Below are 18,986 nucleotides of genomic sequence, written 5' to 3' on the forward strand. Positions count from 1 at the left end.
ATGGGACAAATTTTGGAAAAGCCTCTTTCGGGGAAAAAAGCGGAAAAAGATAAGCAAATTGCGGTCTGCAATTTGCGTATCTTTTCCTAACTTTTCTCTGCAGTGTAGACATAGCCTCAGTTTCCCCATTGTTAAAAGAGGCAGGGGGCAGCAGTGAAAAGGTGTGATTTCCCAAAATCTAGCAAGCATGTATGTTGCCAGACAAAGAATGCATAAGATTGTTCCACTAACACAAGTCACTTTTTTCTTCTTCTTTAAGACTGAACATTGAATGTACCAAACACATAATCCACAGTTCTGGAGGTAAAAGTCAATTCTGATTACTAAATTTGCTGAAGGGGGTGTTTTATCCTTGCTCATAAATAAATAAACTGGTTAAGAAGGTAGCATTGCCTAGATTTCTTAAATGCTTAATGTTTACCTACTGCCCAAGAGTATCGCGAAGATTAATGTTCGTACAATACTATAGACGGGGTAAATAGTATGATAAGACTCTCTTTAGCAGGCTTTGGAGGGTACGTCTACACAGCAGGGCTAAAGTTGAATTAAGCTACACAACTTCAGCTGCGTCAATTGCATCGCTGAAGTCGAAATAACTTAATTCGGCTTTTGGCACTGTCTACGCTGCAGGAATTCAAAGGAAGAATACTCTTCCTCCGACTTCCCTTTCTCCTTGTGAAATGAGGGTTACAGGAGTTGGAGTAAGGAATCCTCCAGCTCGCCATTATTTTGAAATAAAGTGTAGTGTAGACATGCACTGTGTTATTTTGGAATAACACCAGTTACTCTGAAATAACGCTACTGTGTAGATGTACCCAAACAGTTTATGAACTTGGTTATCTAATGTTTTGTAGCCATTTGTGGCTGACACTCACTGACACTAATTCCATGCACATGGGTGCTGCCTTTTCAAAAGGGCGCCCCGTTACTGGTGGGGATTTCAGGGACTCACCTCTTTCCAGGGAAAAGAGCAATTGCACCCATCTAAGGATAGCAAAGCATTGTACAAGGGGGAGAACTGTCACTACCCCCTCTGTAAAGAGGGAAACTGTGACAAACAGAGCCTAATTTTTCAGATGCTCCCAATGGGAGTGCTGCAGCCTGCCAACCAGGCCCACAGAGATCCATTTAAAACCATGGCAACAAGATTGCCTGAGTTAGGAGAAGCCCCAATTCCTACTCTGCTACTCTAACCATTAGACACACGCTGCCTGACAGAGGGGATAAGGGCCAAGGTCCTGCTCGCTCCCCAGCAAGGGAAATGCAATCAAACAACATGGTTCTACTTCACCAAAACAGGAGACATTAGCCAACCCTGCCCCACACAGCACAGCTTGGCCACCTGCTGCTAGTTCCAGCACCATGTTATTATGTCAAATTCTCAGAAGCTGGACAACAGCATTTCTGTCCTTGAAGCGTCCATCTCTCCTTTGGGGTAGAGGGGCTGCCTCCAGCAGGGACAGTAATGCTGTTTTAACCTTGGGCCTTCTGGGGCTGCAGTTATCCATGGGTAATGCTGAAACAGGATGGAACCACATCCTTCACTACCTACCGGTAGGGATAGCTTTGGTTAGAGCAGGGAGGAGGGGGTGCTAGGATGGCCAGGCCCTATTCCTAGCCCTGCCAGGGGAGTAGAGTTTAGCTAGAGCAAGGGGGGCTGGGAGCAAGACTCCTGGGTCCTAGTTCTAGCTCTGGCAGGGAAATGGGGACTGATGGTCAGAACAGAAACATCTGGATTCTCAAAAGCTCTTTTCAGCTTTGCCATTGACGTCTTTGGTGGCCTTGGGCAAGTCTCATAGCCCCAGTGGCTCAGCCTTCCCCACTCCGAGATGAAGACAATGATCCTACCCTGAATCCCAAGGCCTGAGCTAGCTCAGTGCTGCCTTAGAAACTGGCCTGAACTAAAAGCTGAGATTGTAACAACCCTCATTTGGCAGAAGCTCATTTCTAGCCACTGTGTGGGCTACTTTCTCTCCAAGGCACCAGGCCAAGACTTATGATTGGCCAGAGATCCTGGGTTCTCCCCCCCCCCCCCCAGCAAAGAGGTGAGAACCAGTTAAACCTCACATGCTTCCAGTAGGGGGGCTTTGCATGTTGATAGTGTGGCATTCTAATGAGTCACTCCCACCTGTGTAACGAGTGCCCCAAGTCTCTGCCATACTGCCTGGGAAGCCAACAATGACACAAATACAATGTGTGCTTCAGCCCCCTCTTGCCTTGCAGGGAGACAAAGCTGGCTGCAGCGCTACTTGGGCAGAACCCGGCTCCACAATTCACCTCTTGTGTCGCACTAGTGTTTGTGTGATTTGGGTTCGGGGGGAACCCAGGCCTGTATACTCCTCATGGTCCCCCAAATAAACATGCTCTAGCTGGCAGAGAGAAGATGGAGTTGATTTCCCCTCTCTCTTCCCTCAGGAGCAAGGCAGGGGACAGTCCACATTTACAAAAAAACACCAAACCATAGAAATTCCTGCATATGGGCCTGAGCTATAAAAGGTTCCCCACCCCTGACATGAATAAGGGCATTTTAATATCCCTAATTAATACACTTTGGCTGTGTCTATATTGGCAAGATTTTGCACCAAAGTGGCTGCTTTTACGCAAAAACTTGCTGCCTGTCTACACTGGCCATGAGTTCTAGCGCAAGAACACTGACGTTCTAATGTATGCAATCAGGGCTTCTTGAGCAAGAGCTCTGATGCTCCCGCTCAGGAATAAGCCCTTTTGTGCAACTGTTCTTGAGCAAGAGGCCAGTGTAGACAGGCAACATGAATTTCTTGCGCAAGAAAGCCCTATGGTTAAAATGGCCATCAGAACTTTCTTGCACAAGAGAGCATCTACACTGGCATGGATGTTCTTGAGCAAAAGCACATGCCAGTGTAGACTCTCTCTTCTGGAAGAGTTTTTGCACAAGAACACTTCCGCAAAAGAGTTCTTGTGCAAAATCAAGCCAGTGTAGACATAGCCTTTGCCCATAGCAGTGATGAGATCATAGAATTATAGAATACTAGGACTGGAAGGGACCTCGAGAGGTCATCGAGTCCAGACCGTTGCCCCCATGGCAGGACCAAATACTGACTAGACCATCCCTGATAGACATTTATCTAACCTACTCTTAAATATCTCCAGAGATGGGGATTCCACAAGGAACTTTCTTTTCTTTGCTGACCAGCCACTGATTACCAAGTCCAGGCCAGAGAGGAGCAAAGAGCAGAGGGAAGTGGGAAGCTTCTTCTGTGCATCCCGCTAGCGCTGCCCCTAGAGGGTGCATGTTCCAGGATACCCCTAGAGGGTGCAATACTGTGGGGGGAGGAAATAGCGGGGGGAGGGAGGAGGGACTCCACCCCTTACACGCCAGTGCCCTGCCTTGCCCGCCGGCACCGCCGGAGCAGGCAGGGGGATGGGGAGGCGGAGAGGCGAGAGAGCAGAAGCTGCAAAGCATCTGCGCGGGGAGGAGGGGAGCAGCGCCCAGCCCGGCCAGAGGCAGGAAAACAAGAGCACGTTTCCCTGCAAGAGGCCAGGCCCGCCCACTGCCCCTGCTCAGCCAATCCGGCGGGAGAGGGCGGCCCAGGCGCTGCCGGCCGGCGTGGGGCTGAGGGGCCGCGCAGCCAGGGTGAGCATCGCTGCGCGCTGCCTCCGCTGCGGCTGGAGCTTCCGAGCGCCCCCGCCCGTCCCGGCGCACATGGCCTGTCTGATGGCAGCGCTCTCGGTGGGCAGCGCCTTGGTAAGAAGCCCCCGGGCGCCTCCCCCCCGCATGGCCCCTGCCCGAGCGGGGCAGCCTGGCTCCTGCAGCGGGCGGCTCTTCTGCGTTGGGACCAGCTCCCCCTGGGCCGGATTGAGCGGCTCTTGTGCGCGTCTGAGCCGGCGAGGGGCTGGCACCGCTGGGGCGGGAGGCGGGAGGCGGCGGAGAGATCCCGTGTGTAGGGCAGCGCCCCGGCCTGGCCCTAGGCTGCAGAGCTTTTCTCCCACCGGCAGGGTCGGAGCTAGGGGTGAGCTTCCCAAACAGAGTCCCCTCCCCCCGGCAGCTGGCCCGTATTTCAAAACAGGCGCTGGGAGGAAGCCTCCTCCCGGTACGCAGGCTGCCTGATTGCTGCTGGACAGCAGCGACTCCCTTAAGCAGCGCGGTCGGTGTGCCAGGATAATCCCCCGGCGGTGAGTTCCAGCGATTCGTCCCAGCGGGTGTTGGGGTGGAGGGCAGCGTGGCATGGCTCGGGGAGAGGGTGAGGATGGCCACGGGGCTTCTCCAAAAGTGGCCCAGCCCAGAAAAAAAATGGATCGATGGCTTTCACTGTGCAGTAAGCATTGCTGGGATGCCTTCCTTGTGTATTACCAGCTCTGTCACCGTTGTGTCTGTGTGCCGTGAGAGAAGGGGTTTTGGGGAGGACTGCTGGTTGGTTTATGGGGGTACAGCAATGTGAGAGCTTGGCCATTGGTTTGTGCTTTTCTAAGCAACTGGAGTGGCTGGTTAACCTTGGCCTTTGTTTGTGTCAATAAGTCATGCAAGGAATTTAGCTGAAGTTCTGGGGATTGTTCTTGTGGCATAGTTATTGCCATTTCACAGGGTACAGGCTGGCTAGAATTAGGCAGGATGCACTGATTTTTCATTTATAGCATCCTGGATTTGAAATCAGGGACACACAGCAGGGTTTGACCGATAGTTACCTCTTGCCTTGAGCTCATGGGGGGGAGGAGGAGGAGATTAGACAGTTTTCTGAGCATGCTCTGTCCTACTCAACTGCATCCTATGATTTCAAAACAATTTTACTGAGAAACATACAAGCTCCAGTAGCACATTATGTAATGAGTTCTGTGTATGTCTGGTTGATTTTAACAAAAGGGAAATATTTAGAGAGAAGCTGGTAAAGAAGATAGAGACATTTTGCTGAATGGGCATGTGTTTATTGTTTTGCCTGTTGTGAAACAAAAGCAATTAAAAACCACGACACAGAAATTGGAAAATAAAATAATAGAAAACTGGTTGAAGGGTTAAACATACATTAGTTTAAAAGAGACTGTTATAAAAATACCATTATAAACATGACTTGCTTGTTTTTATCACCAGATATGCAAATATATTTGCATTGTTTAGTAACAGTCCTTTTGTTAACGAAAACAAAAATATAGATATAGGATTTGACTCTCTACCCACCGGCATTAACAAGATCAGGATCACTGTTTCTAGACAGGACAAATGCTTCCGTCTTTTACTTCACTATCCATTCCAATTTTGAAAATCCTCACTCAAAGGACTGGCCCTTCCTCACAACAAGATAGAAGTATAGAAATCTAGGACTGGAAGGGGCCTTGAAGTCAAGTCCAGCCTCCCTGCTCAGAGGCAGGACTAGGTAAACCTAGACTTGGGGTTCTCAAACTTCATTGCGCTGAGACTCTCTTCTGAGGTTGTGTAGTTGCTTTTGTCTGAAGGGAGGATCGAAACCTCCCTGCTCACTGTCTCAGGTGGGGATAGGGCCCAAAGTTGAGGTCCCAGGGCTGCTGCCCTGGGCAGGGGGGTCTATAACCTGAGTTCCGCCACTCAGAGTAGAAGCCCTTGGCTTCAGCCCCAGGCAGTGGAGTTTGGGCCCCAGGTCCCAGCTGGCCCACAACATTTTGGTACCTGAGGTACGGAGCTCAAATGATGCCCACATATGAGCCAGCAGCAGACACATTTTTCTACACTCTGGGTCCTAGTGGTGCCTCCTCCTCCACAGTCTGGCATCTGAGACGGCCGCCTCAGTTCACCTCATGGTAAAGGAGCCAACCCTAGAGCCCCCAGGAAAATGGGATCATGACCTAAGTTCTCTTTACGCTGTGTTGCCGCATGGCTGTCAAGTGCTGTGTACACGGGGAGAGGAGACCTTCCACTGTCCAAGCCCTGCCAGAGGTGCCATGGCTGGGGAGAGGCCCCCCTCCCCTGGCCTTGTCCAGCCCCACCAGAGCTACTGCAGCTGAGGAGAGATGCCTCTCACCTTGTCCTGAGCTGCTGAGGTGAAAGAGGGCCGGGGAGAAGCCAGCACCCCAAACCGTCAACCCTGGCCCCATCCCTGAGCCCGCATCCCCAACTGGAGCCTTCACCCCCCCCACACACCTAACTCTCTGTTGCAGCCCTGAGCCTCCTCTCACCCCAAATCCTCACCCCAGACTCCATCCAGAATTTTCACCCTTGCACCTCAACCCTCTGCCCCAGCTTCAAGCCCCCTCCTGCATCCTCAGCCCCTCACCCCAACCCTCAGTTTTTTGCCACACACCAAACCTCTCTGCCTCGCCCTGTCACACATCACCTCCATATTGGTGTACATAACAAAATTAATTCTGCACATGGATGTAAAAAGGAAGAGGGAACACTGATTGCAACTCACTTTGGGTTCCCAACACACAATTTGTGAACCGCTGATCTAGATCATCCCTGAGAGGAGTTTGTCCAACCTGTTTGTAAAACCTCCCACAAAGGGGTTTCCACAACCTCCTTTGAAACCTGTTCTAATATTTGACTACCCTAATAGTTAGAAAGTTTCTCTTAGTATCTGGCCTAAATTTCCCTTGCTGCAGCTTAAGACCATTACTTCTTGCCCTAGCTTCAGTGAATATGGGGAATAATTGATGACTATCTCCTTTAAAATAGACCTTAACATATTAGAAGACTGTTTTAAGAGCGTCCCTCCCCCGTCTTTTCTCAAGATTAAACAATTTTCCCAGTTTTTTAAACTTTTCATTATAGGTCACTCAGTTTAACATAGTTTTGCATTATCCTGTTCATATTATATATCTCTATTGTCCAACTGTTTAAGAAATCTAGTAGGCATTAGGAATGTTACGTTTTGTTTTATCAACTAATTGACTAGTTGATGGATATTCCATCGATCAGTCGATAAGTGCGGGAGCTGCTGTGGGGTTAGCTCCTGAAACCAGGAGCTAACCCTGCTGCGGCTCTACCTTTTAAATGTATTAAGAGCCTATGCAAGCCAGGACAGCTGATTCCCGGCACATGCTGGGTCCCCCTTGCTACGCTTCTGATTTTTAAATGTATTAAGAGCTGATAGGCTCTTAATACATTTAAAAAGCAGAGGTGCAGCATCTGGGACTGGGTGCGAGCTGGGAGTCAGTTGATTTCCAGCTTGCACTTGGTTCTTGCTATCACCCTGCCTCCCCTACCTCCTGTGGAGATGGTGCTGGGAGGGATCCGCTTTTAAGCCAGCTGCCCCCCAGCACTGGCTCCTGCTCCTCCTTTGCTGCCTCTGATAGTGGTGGGGGAGGGGGGAAGGGGGAGGGAGAGTGACTAGTCGATTACTGATAAGCTTTTGCTTATTGGATATTCGACTAGTTGCTTACATCCCTAGTAGGCATTGTTAGATTCCTCTTCAGTTTCATTTATGAACATGAGTAAAACACCTCCAGGAAATTTGGTAATCAGAGTTGACTTTCACCTCCAGAATTGTGGATCATGTGTTTGGTACATTCAATGTTCAGTCTTACAGAAGTAAAAATAATGACTCGTGTTAGTGGAACAATCTTATGCAAGCTTTGGATGGCAGCATATATGCTTGCTAGATTTTGGGAAACTGCCCATTTTTACTGTTGCCCCCTGCTTCTTTCTTATATACCTGCCTAGACAGACACAGGCAGGACTCAAATCACTGAATTGTTCCCTTTCACCTTTCCATACGAGAGCTCTGAATTAATATATTTTTGAGAATTCTTGGAACAAAAGAATAAGTTTGATGAAATTTGTTGCCAATAAAAAGTTCTCCTATTTCTTATTCCTATTTTCTAGAATGTTAGCAGTTCTTCTGCTATGGCTGAGCCAAAGTCAGTGTGTGTTTCAGTGGATGAAGTGGTCTCAAGTGGCACAGATAACCAAGATGCTCGGTTGCTGAATGGGCACTTAAAAAAGGTGGACAATACGCTAACAGAAGCCCATCGTTTCTCCTACCTACCCCGGAGACCAGCTGTGAACATTGAGTTTAAGGAACTGTCATATTCTGTCCAGGAAGGACCTTGGTGGAGGAAGAAGGGTAAGGAAAACGAATATTTTTAGCAGCAATATCTAGAGAAATGATCTTTATGTTGTCATGAAGACTGTGGTGGTAAATGGAGAGAGTGTGCTGTATACAGTGAAACAAAAGCAATGACTGGGGTCCATCAAAGTACATTCTGTGTCTGTTTTTTCTAGTGCTTTCTCTCTGCTATTTAGTGCGGTGAGTCTTGGTGTTTTCTCTGGTGCAAAGTCTGTACAAGTATGCAAATAAATTGCTCATTCTGTCTTGCATATACAGTAATGTGTTTAACAAAGAGTGAAGTGACTACTTGGCTTGGCCTTAAACATGTGAGAGTAGGAGGTAGGGATGAGCACAAGGAGCCTTTCTCACCATCATCCCAAGGGACAAACAACAGCAGTCCCTGGTTTTGAGGGAGCTCAGGCAGTGCTCCTTACTAGTAACTTTGGGGGCTCAGATCACCTCTGAACGTGCAAAGGACCTTTCTCACCTCCAGGCAGGCAGATTCTCTTGGGAGCATGAGCTATGCCATTCCATTAGACCAGTTATCACCAACCAGTAGATTGGGATCTACCGATAGATCTTGCTGTCTCTGATAGGTGGTCGCTGGATACCTGACTGGTTTGGCCAGGCTGGCCTCTCCTCCCACTGTCACGTTGCTCCTGCCCTCTGCCTTGGAGCTCACCCCTCCCCCGGGGAGCCTCCTGCTTGCTGTGCAGGATGTGAGAGGGAGAAGGGGAGGGGGCACTGATGTCAGGGTGTCCCTCTCCCCCCCCCCCCACTTCTGTATCCCATCTTCACACACAGAGAGAAGGGGATGGAGGGAGCTTGGCAATGCAAATCTGTCACTCACACACTGTCCGTCACTCTCATCTCCCGACCCAAGTCATACGTGGGTTGTTACTACTTGTACTGCTTGCAAAGTGGGTTATGTTTGGTTTTTGACTGGTCTGTGCATTTCATAATTTTCATTTCTCTCTTATGCTCACATTTAATTCTTTTAGTGAGTTCTAAAATGCCTAACTCGTAGTGGCTGAAGTAATTATCCCCGTGGTAATTGCTGCTACTGGAAGTGGCTGGCATCTCCCTGCAGCCCCTGAGGGGCAGAGCAGGCGGTCTTCACATGCTGTCCTTGCCTGCAGACACCACTTCTGCAGCTCCCATTGACCAATAATGGGGAACTGTGGCCTGTAGAAGCTGTGGGCTCAGTGCCTGTAGATGCGGGACAGCACATGGAGCCATTGCTGGACATGCGAGCTGCTCTCAGGGGTGGTGCAGAGCCAGGGCAGGAATAAGCCGGCCTTAACCCCACTGCTCCACCGCCTGGAAGCCGTCTTAGTTAAACAGTGCTCAGCCAGAGCCTGCTTCCCGAACCCCTGTCCCAGCCCTGAATCTCCTCCTGTACCCATACTCCTGCCCCAGATTTGAGTTCCCCAAGACCCAAACTCCTTCCCAGAGCTTGCATCTGGAAACCCCTCTGGGACCCCAGTCCCCCACCCTGAGCTAAGCCTGGAGCTCCTCCCACACTCCAAACTCCTACCCCAAGACCACAGCGTGCTCCCCAACTCCCTACCCCAGCCTGGTGAAGGTGAGCAAGGATGAGAGGAGCCCAAAGGGGATGGAGTGAGCAGGCTAAGGCCTCGGAGAACAGGTGGAAGAGGCATGGGGACTCAAAGAAGGAGCGGAAGGAAGTGGGGCAAAGGTATTTGGATTTGAGGTAGATCTTACATTGCACTTAAATTGAAAAAGGGACCATGTGGTTAAAAAGGTTGGAGACCCCTGCATTAGATGCTGCAGTATATGTGTTCCCTTGTGTACTGAGGGTGGGCTTGTGTACAGTGTGAGCTGAGGGTGGGTTTGTACCTTCTGAAACATGGTTCCTCCCAGAGTTTCTCATGGGCTGGCACAGTTCAGAATTGCTGTCTGCTCAAGCCAGTGAGTAAATGGCACAGTCCGAGCCTAACAAACCAGTTCATTTAGCTGAGGGCGTTTGGCTGAAACATTAGAAATAAATAAAGACTATGATTAAAATTCATTCTAGCTAAACTATTAACACTGAGTGATCCCCTGGCGTTTATTGTTCAGATAACAGAGAATTAATGCTTGGAGAGTTTCACATTTAATTTAGATCTCACGGTCCAAGTAAATACAGTATTACAAGGCTGCCAAATCTGCTTGGCTTACAATCTCATGTGTTTTTATCCTACGTATGGGTCAAAAGAAAAGGCATGTTTATGCAGCTAACAGGGTATAATGGCAAATGGTTAGCTTTTGAACTCTTTCTGAGGTGTGAATGTTTCAGCTGTAGAGTAGGCACATGAAGTTGAGGGCAGACTATATTTCTTAAGTAATGTTTAAAAATCTAGCCCATAATGTATAGATTGTCCATGTCTGTCGGCTGTTTTATCATTCTTTTTAGAGCCTAAAATGTATAGGGAGGAGATACCACCAACTACATGGGTGTTATTTGACAGGGCCAAATTCTGAGAGATGCTGAGTAGCTCTTATTGGCTTAAGTGGTATGCTCAGTATCTCTCAGAATTTGGCTGAGGAACTGTTAGATAAATTGTAAACAAAGTGTTGGTCCTGCCCAATGTGTAGCTAATGGGCCCTGATCCTGCAAAAGAATGTGCCCACGAGGAGTGCCAGTGCAGTCAAATAATGACTGTTACTGTAGTCTTTGGGAGACCATGTGGCTATAAGGACCTGCCTGCATGGATGCTTCTGCTAGATCAGGGTCCGTGTTTGTAAGCCTGTAGACCAAGTGGTATATCTCATTAACATGAGATTGTTGTTGTACTATCTCCCACCAAAGTAGTTGTGGTGTTAAATATGGCGCTGAAATATCCCAGAATAAATTCATATATGCTGCAGCTACAGCAGCTGCTTATTTTATCTGCTATATCCCATTATCATTCCCTCACTTCAAGTCCTTTAGTTCAAGCCAAGAAACATGAGCTCAAAGACAGGTGTATTCCCCTTTCTGCCTAACAAATTATGCTCAACAAACAGATTGTGGGTTAGTTGTTCAGAACACTTCAAAAGCGATGAGTAAAATATAGAGTAAAATCCTCGCTACGGTGCAGTTAATGGCAAAACTCCAATTACATTTGGTGGGGATAGGATTTCACTCTTAGTTCTTTACATTATGCCGTACCTATTCAAAGCAATTCTACCTATTTGGTAACGAGTCGTTACAGAGCTATTGTGAGGTAGGTAATAGTCTCATCTCCATGTTGCGTAGGCGGAAAAACTGTCATCATGGCTCTGATTCTCCTTCGACTTGCACATTGTTTGTCTTTTGCACTAATGGGGGTAAAATGCTGCCAAATCAGAATGGTAACACTTTCCAAAAACGTTGTGTTCTCTTTGTAAACGGCTGCACAAGATGCAAGGCAAAGGAGAATGAAGTCCACTGCATTTTGTTGTAACGTTCTGTTTTCTTCATATGGTTAGTGATCTCTTTGAAGGGACAAGGACTTAAAATATTCCCCATAACAGACACTTCTGGAATGAAGTATACTGAAGACAAGATATTGAACTCCTCAAGGAGAGCTCTCTTTAAGGAGAGTACTTAGATGAAGTCATTACATTTTCACAAGCAATTGTTTCCTGTAGAGTAAATTGATATAATTGCATGCTTTGGTAGGATATTTCTATTAATTGGAAATAACAAATGTGCTGTGTTGTTGAGTCATGCCAGAGACAAAAATTAGGGAATTTTTTAATGACACTTCTTGCCCTCAATTTCATTTTACCTGTCTTTGTGTATCCATTGCTTTAAACGTCCCTCTTATAATAGTTTTATACAAAGTGTTGTCAGATAAACAGAATTCCCAGGCACTCTCACGCCAGCCTGGCGAATAGACCAAGTTTTAATAATCTAGAAATGACTGTGATGAAGAAATACCATGTATCCCCCTGATCCTTCAAACACCTATGCCTGTGAGTAGCTCCAGCCACTGTACATATGAATAGTTACTCGTGCTTATATGTTTGCAGGATTGGGTTTCTAATGTGTCTCAACCTGCATTTTTTTTTAAAAAAAGAATTACTTCCCCATCCCTGCCCACTCACCAGAGAAGGTGTCTTTAAAAGCTATTTTGTAACACTGTCCAGCAAGGTTTGATGTTTCAAATTTTGTTTTGTTTCTCACTAGAATTAAAACAGGATCTTTCAAAGGTTTTCACAGAATGGAATTTAGTGAAAATGTCCACTTTCAGATCTAAATCCTGAGGTTTTTTGCTTTCCCTCTCCTCCCCCCTCCCCCGGTAAAAAATGAACAGAGAATCCTGGTTCAATAAACCTTCCGGATGAAAACTTTGACAAAACAGATACTTACTCATGAAACATTTTGGCTTTGACAAAATGGCTATTTTCAATTAAGTTTCATTTATAGTAAATCTCCATTCCAAACACCTTGGGAATGGGGGTTATTTGTAACTCTGAAATGTTTGTAACTCTGTAATTATGGTTGTTCTTTCAAAAGTTTACAACTGAACATTAACTTAATACAGCTTTGAAACTGTATTCTGCTGAAGAAAAATGCTGCTTTCCTTTTGTTGCAGTGTTAAATATAAACTACTACACTGTATTTTTTTGGTTTCTGCTGTTGCTTGATTTTGTATGTCCAATTCCAAATGAGGTTTGTGGTTGACTAGTCAGTTCATAACTCTGTTATAACTCAAAGGTTCTACTATAGCTGATAATGTTCCAACCACCCCATTTATTTAGTCTTTGACAGCAATGTTTACTGCAGGGCAGCATATTTCATAGAGATTAAAAGGATGCTGTATACTTGAATCCTCTTTAAAAAAAAAAAAAACCCCAATTTTTCTAATTGAGTCCTGATATTTACTTTTAAAAATGCCTGAAATTTAAAAGTGTTTGTCTGTTCCCTTTCTGACATTTATGAACTTCTTTTGGGTAAATCAGCAGTATTCTTACCAAACATGCTCAGGCTTTTCCCTGTGGCTTTCTTTTCTGAGCACTTGCTTCTTGGCCATTCATTTTCATTTCTGCAGCTGCTGTTACTGGTATGCATCTGTTGCTGGCCTTGGGAAAGGGCAGTGAATGACAGTGATGTTATTGCCTTGGGGTATGAGAGAGAGGGCTAAGCTCTCTGTGCAGGACAGCTACAAGGGACCATTTCCTATTCCCCAGTTCTGATGTTGGGCTTCTACTTGCTTCTTCCCTAACATATGTATCTTAGAGCAGCCTCAGAATTGCTCTAAAGCGGGGATGGTGAACCTAAGGCCCAAGGGCCAGATGCGGCCCCTGGCTTGCCTGGATCAGACTCCTTAGGCTTAGGGCCTTCCCCAGCATTGGGGAATGCATTGGGGAATGCTCCACCCCTCGCAGCCCTTGACTGACTTTTGTGAGTCAGCGGCCCTGACACACATAAGGTTCCCCCACCCCTGCTCTAAAGTATACCAGCTGCCAGTGGGTCTCAAGAGCCACTAGGCTAGCTAAAGATCACTGGAGCACAGAGACTTTCAAGCCACACCTCTTCCTCCTAGCTCCAGCCCCTTCCACTAGGAGCAGGCTCAGAGCATTGGCATAAATCAAAAAGTTATTACATTGGACAAGCCCAAAACAATAGGGAATAAAAGATCAAAAACTGAACAGTCTGTCTGGTCTCAAATGAAAGCATTCACCAGAAGGAATGCTTGTTTGCATAAGATCTGATTTCTTTGGTGGGGTATCTGCAAAATAGAATTAACTCTGTGTAATGAACTAAACAGGATTTATGTACACTTTAAAAATAAATTACCGGTATGTGTGAGAACGCCATAGGTCTATGTTACCAATTCAGTTCCTTTGGGAATCTGATGCACTGCCAAACCCCCATAAGCTATGGATTTGCAAAGAGGCTATGCTGATTGTTGTTTCTCATGCTGGGGAGATCTTTCACTGGCAAAATATGTTGGGTTTAAGTCTGTTTTTACATGACTAGTGCAGAGCAACTCATCTGCAGCCAAAAACAAACACTACAAACAAATAAACAAGAAAACTATACCAGGCCCAGGAAGAGTAAATGACTAATTAAAAAAACAAATCAAGCAAACTGCTGTCAAATGCTTAAGATGAAAAGAGTAAAAATAATCTCTCTTCCTAATCTCTTTGAATTCTAGTTAGTTTTAGGTGTTAGTTGTAGCAACAGTAGGTAAAAGATTTTTCTATGTCAACGAGATTTTTCAGGGTGATGGTGTTCCTTTTATATTGATCTCAGAAAATTTGTTGCTGTTAAGATTTTTATCTCTTTGCCTGGTTTTAATGAAAGAAACAATAAACATTCAGGAAATGCTCATAAATGAGCATATAGTTTACTTACAAAGAAAATCCATGCAAACACATTGTGTTGAAGTTGAAATTCTTAAACAAACCAACCAGCCAAAACAGTAATGTAAAAGTAAGATTAAAATCCAAACTAACAAAATCAGAGGCATTTTGTGATAATGCTGTCATTCTGTTGTATGTTCAGGCATGTTGTTCAGACAAAGAAATCTATATGGTATGTAACATTATCTACTTTTCATAAGACCCAATACAAAATTATAGCTTTGCATTACCATGCCAATAACAGAGAAGTTAAATACACCATGGCTGCCTTTAACTTTTAAGTCTGGATGTTTCTTGTATTGATCCGTCTCAGCTTTAACATCTTATTAAGAGATGTATTCATTTCCTTTTCCTTTTTTGTTGGGCTAAATGACAGTAGAAGGACTCGCTTTCATTTACAAAGAATTACATGACAAATGCTGCTTGTCGCAAGAGACTCATTAAAATAAGTGGAATGAGCCATTTAGAAATCTATCCTGAGATGGTCTGGGGTGACCTTGGACCAGATTCATCCCTAAAGTAACTCTCTTAAAGTCAGTGGAATTATACTGGGAATTAATTTGGCACAAAAATACTTAATCAAGCAAATGGTACCTCTGACCCATCAATTTAAATGGGCACTTTCATTAGCACGGGAGTTTGGAAAAGAGCACAGGGTAAGATTTTTGAAAGCACCTTAATGACTTGGGAGCCTGAATCCTACTGACTTCAGTCAGCAACTCAGTCACTTCATAGAAAAGTTTTACCAGTAAGGTTTGTAGAAAAATTTCTGATTTTTTCACAGTGAAATAGCTGCTTGGTTTTGAAAGAGATGGATTGTGGAATGAGTTAGTTCAACTCTGGCAGCAGTAAGGCTGAAATTTTGATTACTGTTCTCTACCAGAGAAAATTTGTTTCATGGTTTGAATTGGGCCACTGCTTGGGTACATCATAAAACTATATGCAGATAGGTGGGACTCAAAATCTGCTTAGCAGAAGTCCAGGAATGGTATAGAGGTATTGACATATTTTGGGATGGAGGTGAGTTGGTAGAACGGAAGGAAGGAAGCTTGCACAATACATGCACACACTATTTTGTTCAGTCCCATGCTGGTCATCCCTTATTTTTAAAAGCAATGAGCCAACTTGCCTTTTAAGGAAAAATCTCTCTGTCATGTCAAATGTTTCAATATATAAAAGCCTAGTCCGCTACATTTTTAAGAACTATCTGGAGACAAACTTTAATTTAACATGCAACTCCTTACTTTGACTAGAGTTTCAACAAAAACAAGGTATGAAAGAGAAATTTCCACCCTGAACTCTAACATGCCATCTAGAATTAACAAGAGGTGCAAAAAAACCAGGCTAACCAGTTTACAGAATAAGGATTGATATTGGGGCCCCTATATTAAATTTCAGTCTAGTGCTACGTGAAATTAAAGTGTTATATCTCATAAATCAAGAGTCTCCAATAGAGTTATCAACTCCTCTGCTGTCATGCTCCTCTGATTAAAATGCGCCATGAAGAGTTAATTTAGCTTGATAAAATTGCATGTATTGAGGATCAGATTATAGCTAGCCCCTTGAAGTAAAGGAGATCGTCGTGGGGTATGCACACCCCATTCCCTTTTGGGTCAGATCAGGGTTGTAATACTACCACCTATCCCTAAACTGAGAACAGTGGCTGGAGTTAGTATGGATCAGGGTCTTGTGACTTAATACTCAGAGTCAATATGGCTGCCCCTGGGCTTCTGGGCTGTACAGTCTAGTGGCCCAACTGAATATGGTCACTCTTGGGATCAGGGATGTATGGCCCAACAGTCAAAATAAGGGGCTGCAACCCAAGGGGGTGACAGCCAAGGTAAGGGGACCTGGGATATCCCTGTTCCACCGGGCCCTGTCAGTGTCAAGCATGGTCACCACCCAGTCAGCAGGGTTCCTACTGCAACATGCCTCAGTTGGGAGATACCACTCATACTGCCTCCCTGGGCCACTTCCTTCCATGCCCCCAGCAGCCAGGTTTCTTGAGCTCCTCAGTGTTAGTAGCTCCCTGGGATTCCAACTCCTGTTGACCGACTGTAGGCAATAGGTCTCTGTTCTGGTCCTTGAGATCTTTGGTTCCTGTAGTCAGGTACTGAAGTAGCTGCTGGACAGGATCCTCTACCAGGTATACTCTTCTTTCAGTGGTCTGCCTACAATGAGCTGAGATGCTCCCTTTTTATACTGGAGGCAGCAGTTGGAGCATACCCAGCATGGTCTGTGGGGCGTGACTTCTTTCACCCTTAAGGTTAACTCCATATTTTCTTGGCTAATGCAGGTTACACACCCTGTCACAAGGATGAAAATTCTGTTTTGCCCTTTCACCTTTGACAAATGCATCTTTACTTTGTTTTTATAATGCATTAATAATGGGAACCTACGGATACACTTTAAGGCATATTTTGACATAACTTAAGGTCCCATGTAAATATCATGCCAATATAACACCTTAAAGGAGTGATAATTAATTTGCTTCTCAAAAATCCCAAATAACTCGGGTTTTGCTTTTTCTAGTACTTGTCAGTATTCATGGTTAATTAGGCAACATTTTAGTTTGTGTTGTAATGACTCATTTGCAGCAAGTTAAAATGCAGAGGCTAGTAGAATTTGCTCTTTAGTAACCTATTAAAATGAGTCAAAATGTAACTTTTTAAAGAAACTGTATTTTTATTGATTTGGTTAATAGCAACATAGACATTCATGTTCTGTAGAATGTGATTGTTAAAATCTGGCTTTTTTCATGTTTCAGTAATCCCTGTGAAAATAATTGATTTAAGAGAAACTTGTCTTTTACAAGACTGTAACATGCTTAATCTTAAAGTTATCAAGAAAAACAGAAGATCTTCTCCCTGCATGAGAGAAGCCTTTAGACAAGGTGCAAATTTAATCAAATTTGGCCCATGGTGTTTGCAAGGGAAATGTTGAATTTTTAATAAATATTATTAAGGTCTGAGATAATATTATTAGAGATTTTAGACACACAAATGTTCTTTAAATAAGATGGAACACTCAGGTGACTTAACCTAATGTGAAAATGCCCAAATTGACTTAAGTGGACTAGATTAGGTTTGGATTAGGTTTCTCCAGTTCTTTTTGTGTGTGTGTGTTCTGTTACAAATTCATTCAGACATATTTATTTGAGCAAGACATAGAAAAATGTATGTGTTATGTGTAATGCCCCAGAAAGATTACACTCTCTTGGTGACATTGTGAAATCCAAATGATCAAAAATAGGATTTGCCCTGAACTATTGGCTAATCCTTGCTAGAGGAGTTAGAAAAAGCCTGTCCTCCTCATAGCAGGTGCACTGCAGTAGAGGTGCTGCATGAAACAGTCTCTTTTTCCTCTCTCTCGGTTACTGTCGGTCAGTGCACTATAGTAACCTCAGAGTGTGACGCTAGAGCTAGAGGAAATGCAGTCTGATTGGCTGCTATATGTGCTGTTGCTAAGTCGAAAGGAAAAGATGTAAAACAGTAAGGACCAAAATCCTTGCTGGGGATAGTTTTTCCTTTTTTCTAGAACAGATTAATTGTATTGTTTTCATTCACTTTAGAATCTGCTTGATCCCATATTTGCATTCCAGGTAGCAAAATGTATGTAATTTAATATTCGTGTGTTAGAGCAAACAAGTCTAACTGATAGAAATTAACTGCAGTACTAATGAATAAGCTCCAGAGCTAGTTATTTTAAGGGTCCTTTTACTTATTTTTATCAGCTTAATTTTACTCATGCCTGACAATATCAAAATTGTGTATTTTTATTTAACTTGATGATTCCTGAATTTAATTTTATTTTAACTCAGTAAAGAGGGACATACTGTTGTTGGCATTCATGGAGCCCTGTGCAAATTCAAAATCAGTATCTGCATCCACAAGAATGATCTGATGATATCAAGTGGATATCTGCAAATTTGTAGTGTTCTACATACAAAATTTATATCTGGATCCGCATCCACCAAAATGAGCCATAGATACATCCACATCTGTGGATGTAGATATAATGCAGATATCTGTGGATTTGCAGGGCTCTAACCATTCAAATTGCTGTTGCAGTTCCCATTGGCCAGGAACTGCAGCTAAGGGGAGGTGGCACCTGGGGGGACAATGCCTGCGGGGGCAGCATGCACTGCATAGAGCCACCTGGCTGCATCTCTGTCTAGGGGCCAGACATGATGGAGTCACCTGGGATAAGCACTGCTTAGCCAGAGCCCTCACCCCAATCTTCCCCAGCCCCAAACCTCCTCATGTACTCCCAACTCCTTGGGCCCCTGTCCTACGCCAGATCCTGCATCCTCAGGCATAGCCTTCACCCCTTCTTGCACCCTAACCCCCTCCCCTACTCCAGAATCTCTCTGAATCTTTCATTTCTGGCCATACCCCAGAGCCCACACCCCCAGCTGGAGCCTTCATCCCCTCCCACACTCCTGTCCCAGCTCAGTGAAAGTCAGTGAGAGTTAGGGATAGCGAGAGGTGGAGGAAGGGAGGCAGGACTGAGTGGGGTTGGGGCCTCAAAGAGGGAGCAGGCCAGGCATAGGGACAGCAGGAGCAGGACGAGGGACTTCAGTTTTGTGCAATTATAAAGTTGGCAACTCTGCCTTCACTTGCAGTGCAGACGTACCTGTAGGGCCAGGGTGTC

At 45.0% G+C, this 18,986-nt stretch overlaps 1 protein-coding gene across 2 annotated transcripts in view; it reads left to right on the forward strand.

Moving 5' to 3' along the window:
- The first annotated feature begins 3,544 nt into the window (after positions 1 to 3,544).
- ABCG1 (ATP binding cassette subfamily G member 1) overlaps positions 3,545 to 18,986 on the forward strand; it is an 87,833-nt gene continuing 72,391 nt past the window's right edge. Inside the window, exons 1-2 of one of the 2 annotated variants that reach the window (XM_006126120.4) lie at positions 3,545 to 3,724; positions 7,769 to 8,009. In XM_006126120.4, the coding sequence (XP_006126182.2) occupies positions 3,683 to 3,724; positions 7,769 to 8,009 (283 nt within the window). In that variant the 5' untranslated portion in view covers positions 3,545 to 3,682. Of the gene's footprint in view, positions 3,725 to 3,888; positions 4,153 to 7,768; positions 8,010 to 18,986 lie in introns of those variants that run through there. The other variant, XM_006126121.5, reaches the window with a different exon arrangement.

This window comes from Pelodiscus sinensis, chromosome 1 (genome assembly GCF_052426305.1).
Source record: "Pelodiscus sinensis isolate ZL-2025 chromosome 1, ASM5242630v1, whole genome shotgun sequence".
NCBI lineage: Eukaryota > Metazoa > Chordata > Testudines > Trionychidae > Pelodiscus > Pelodiscus sinensis.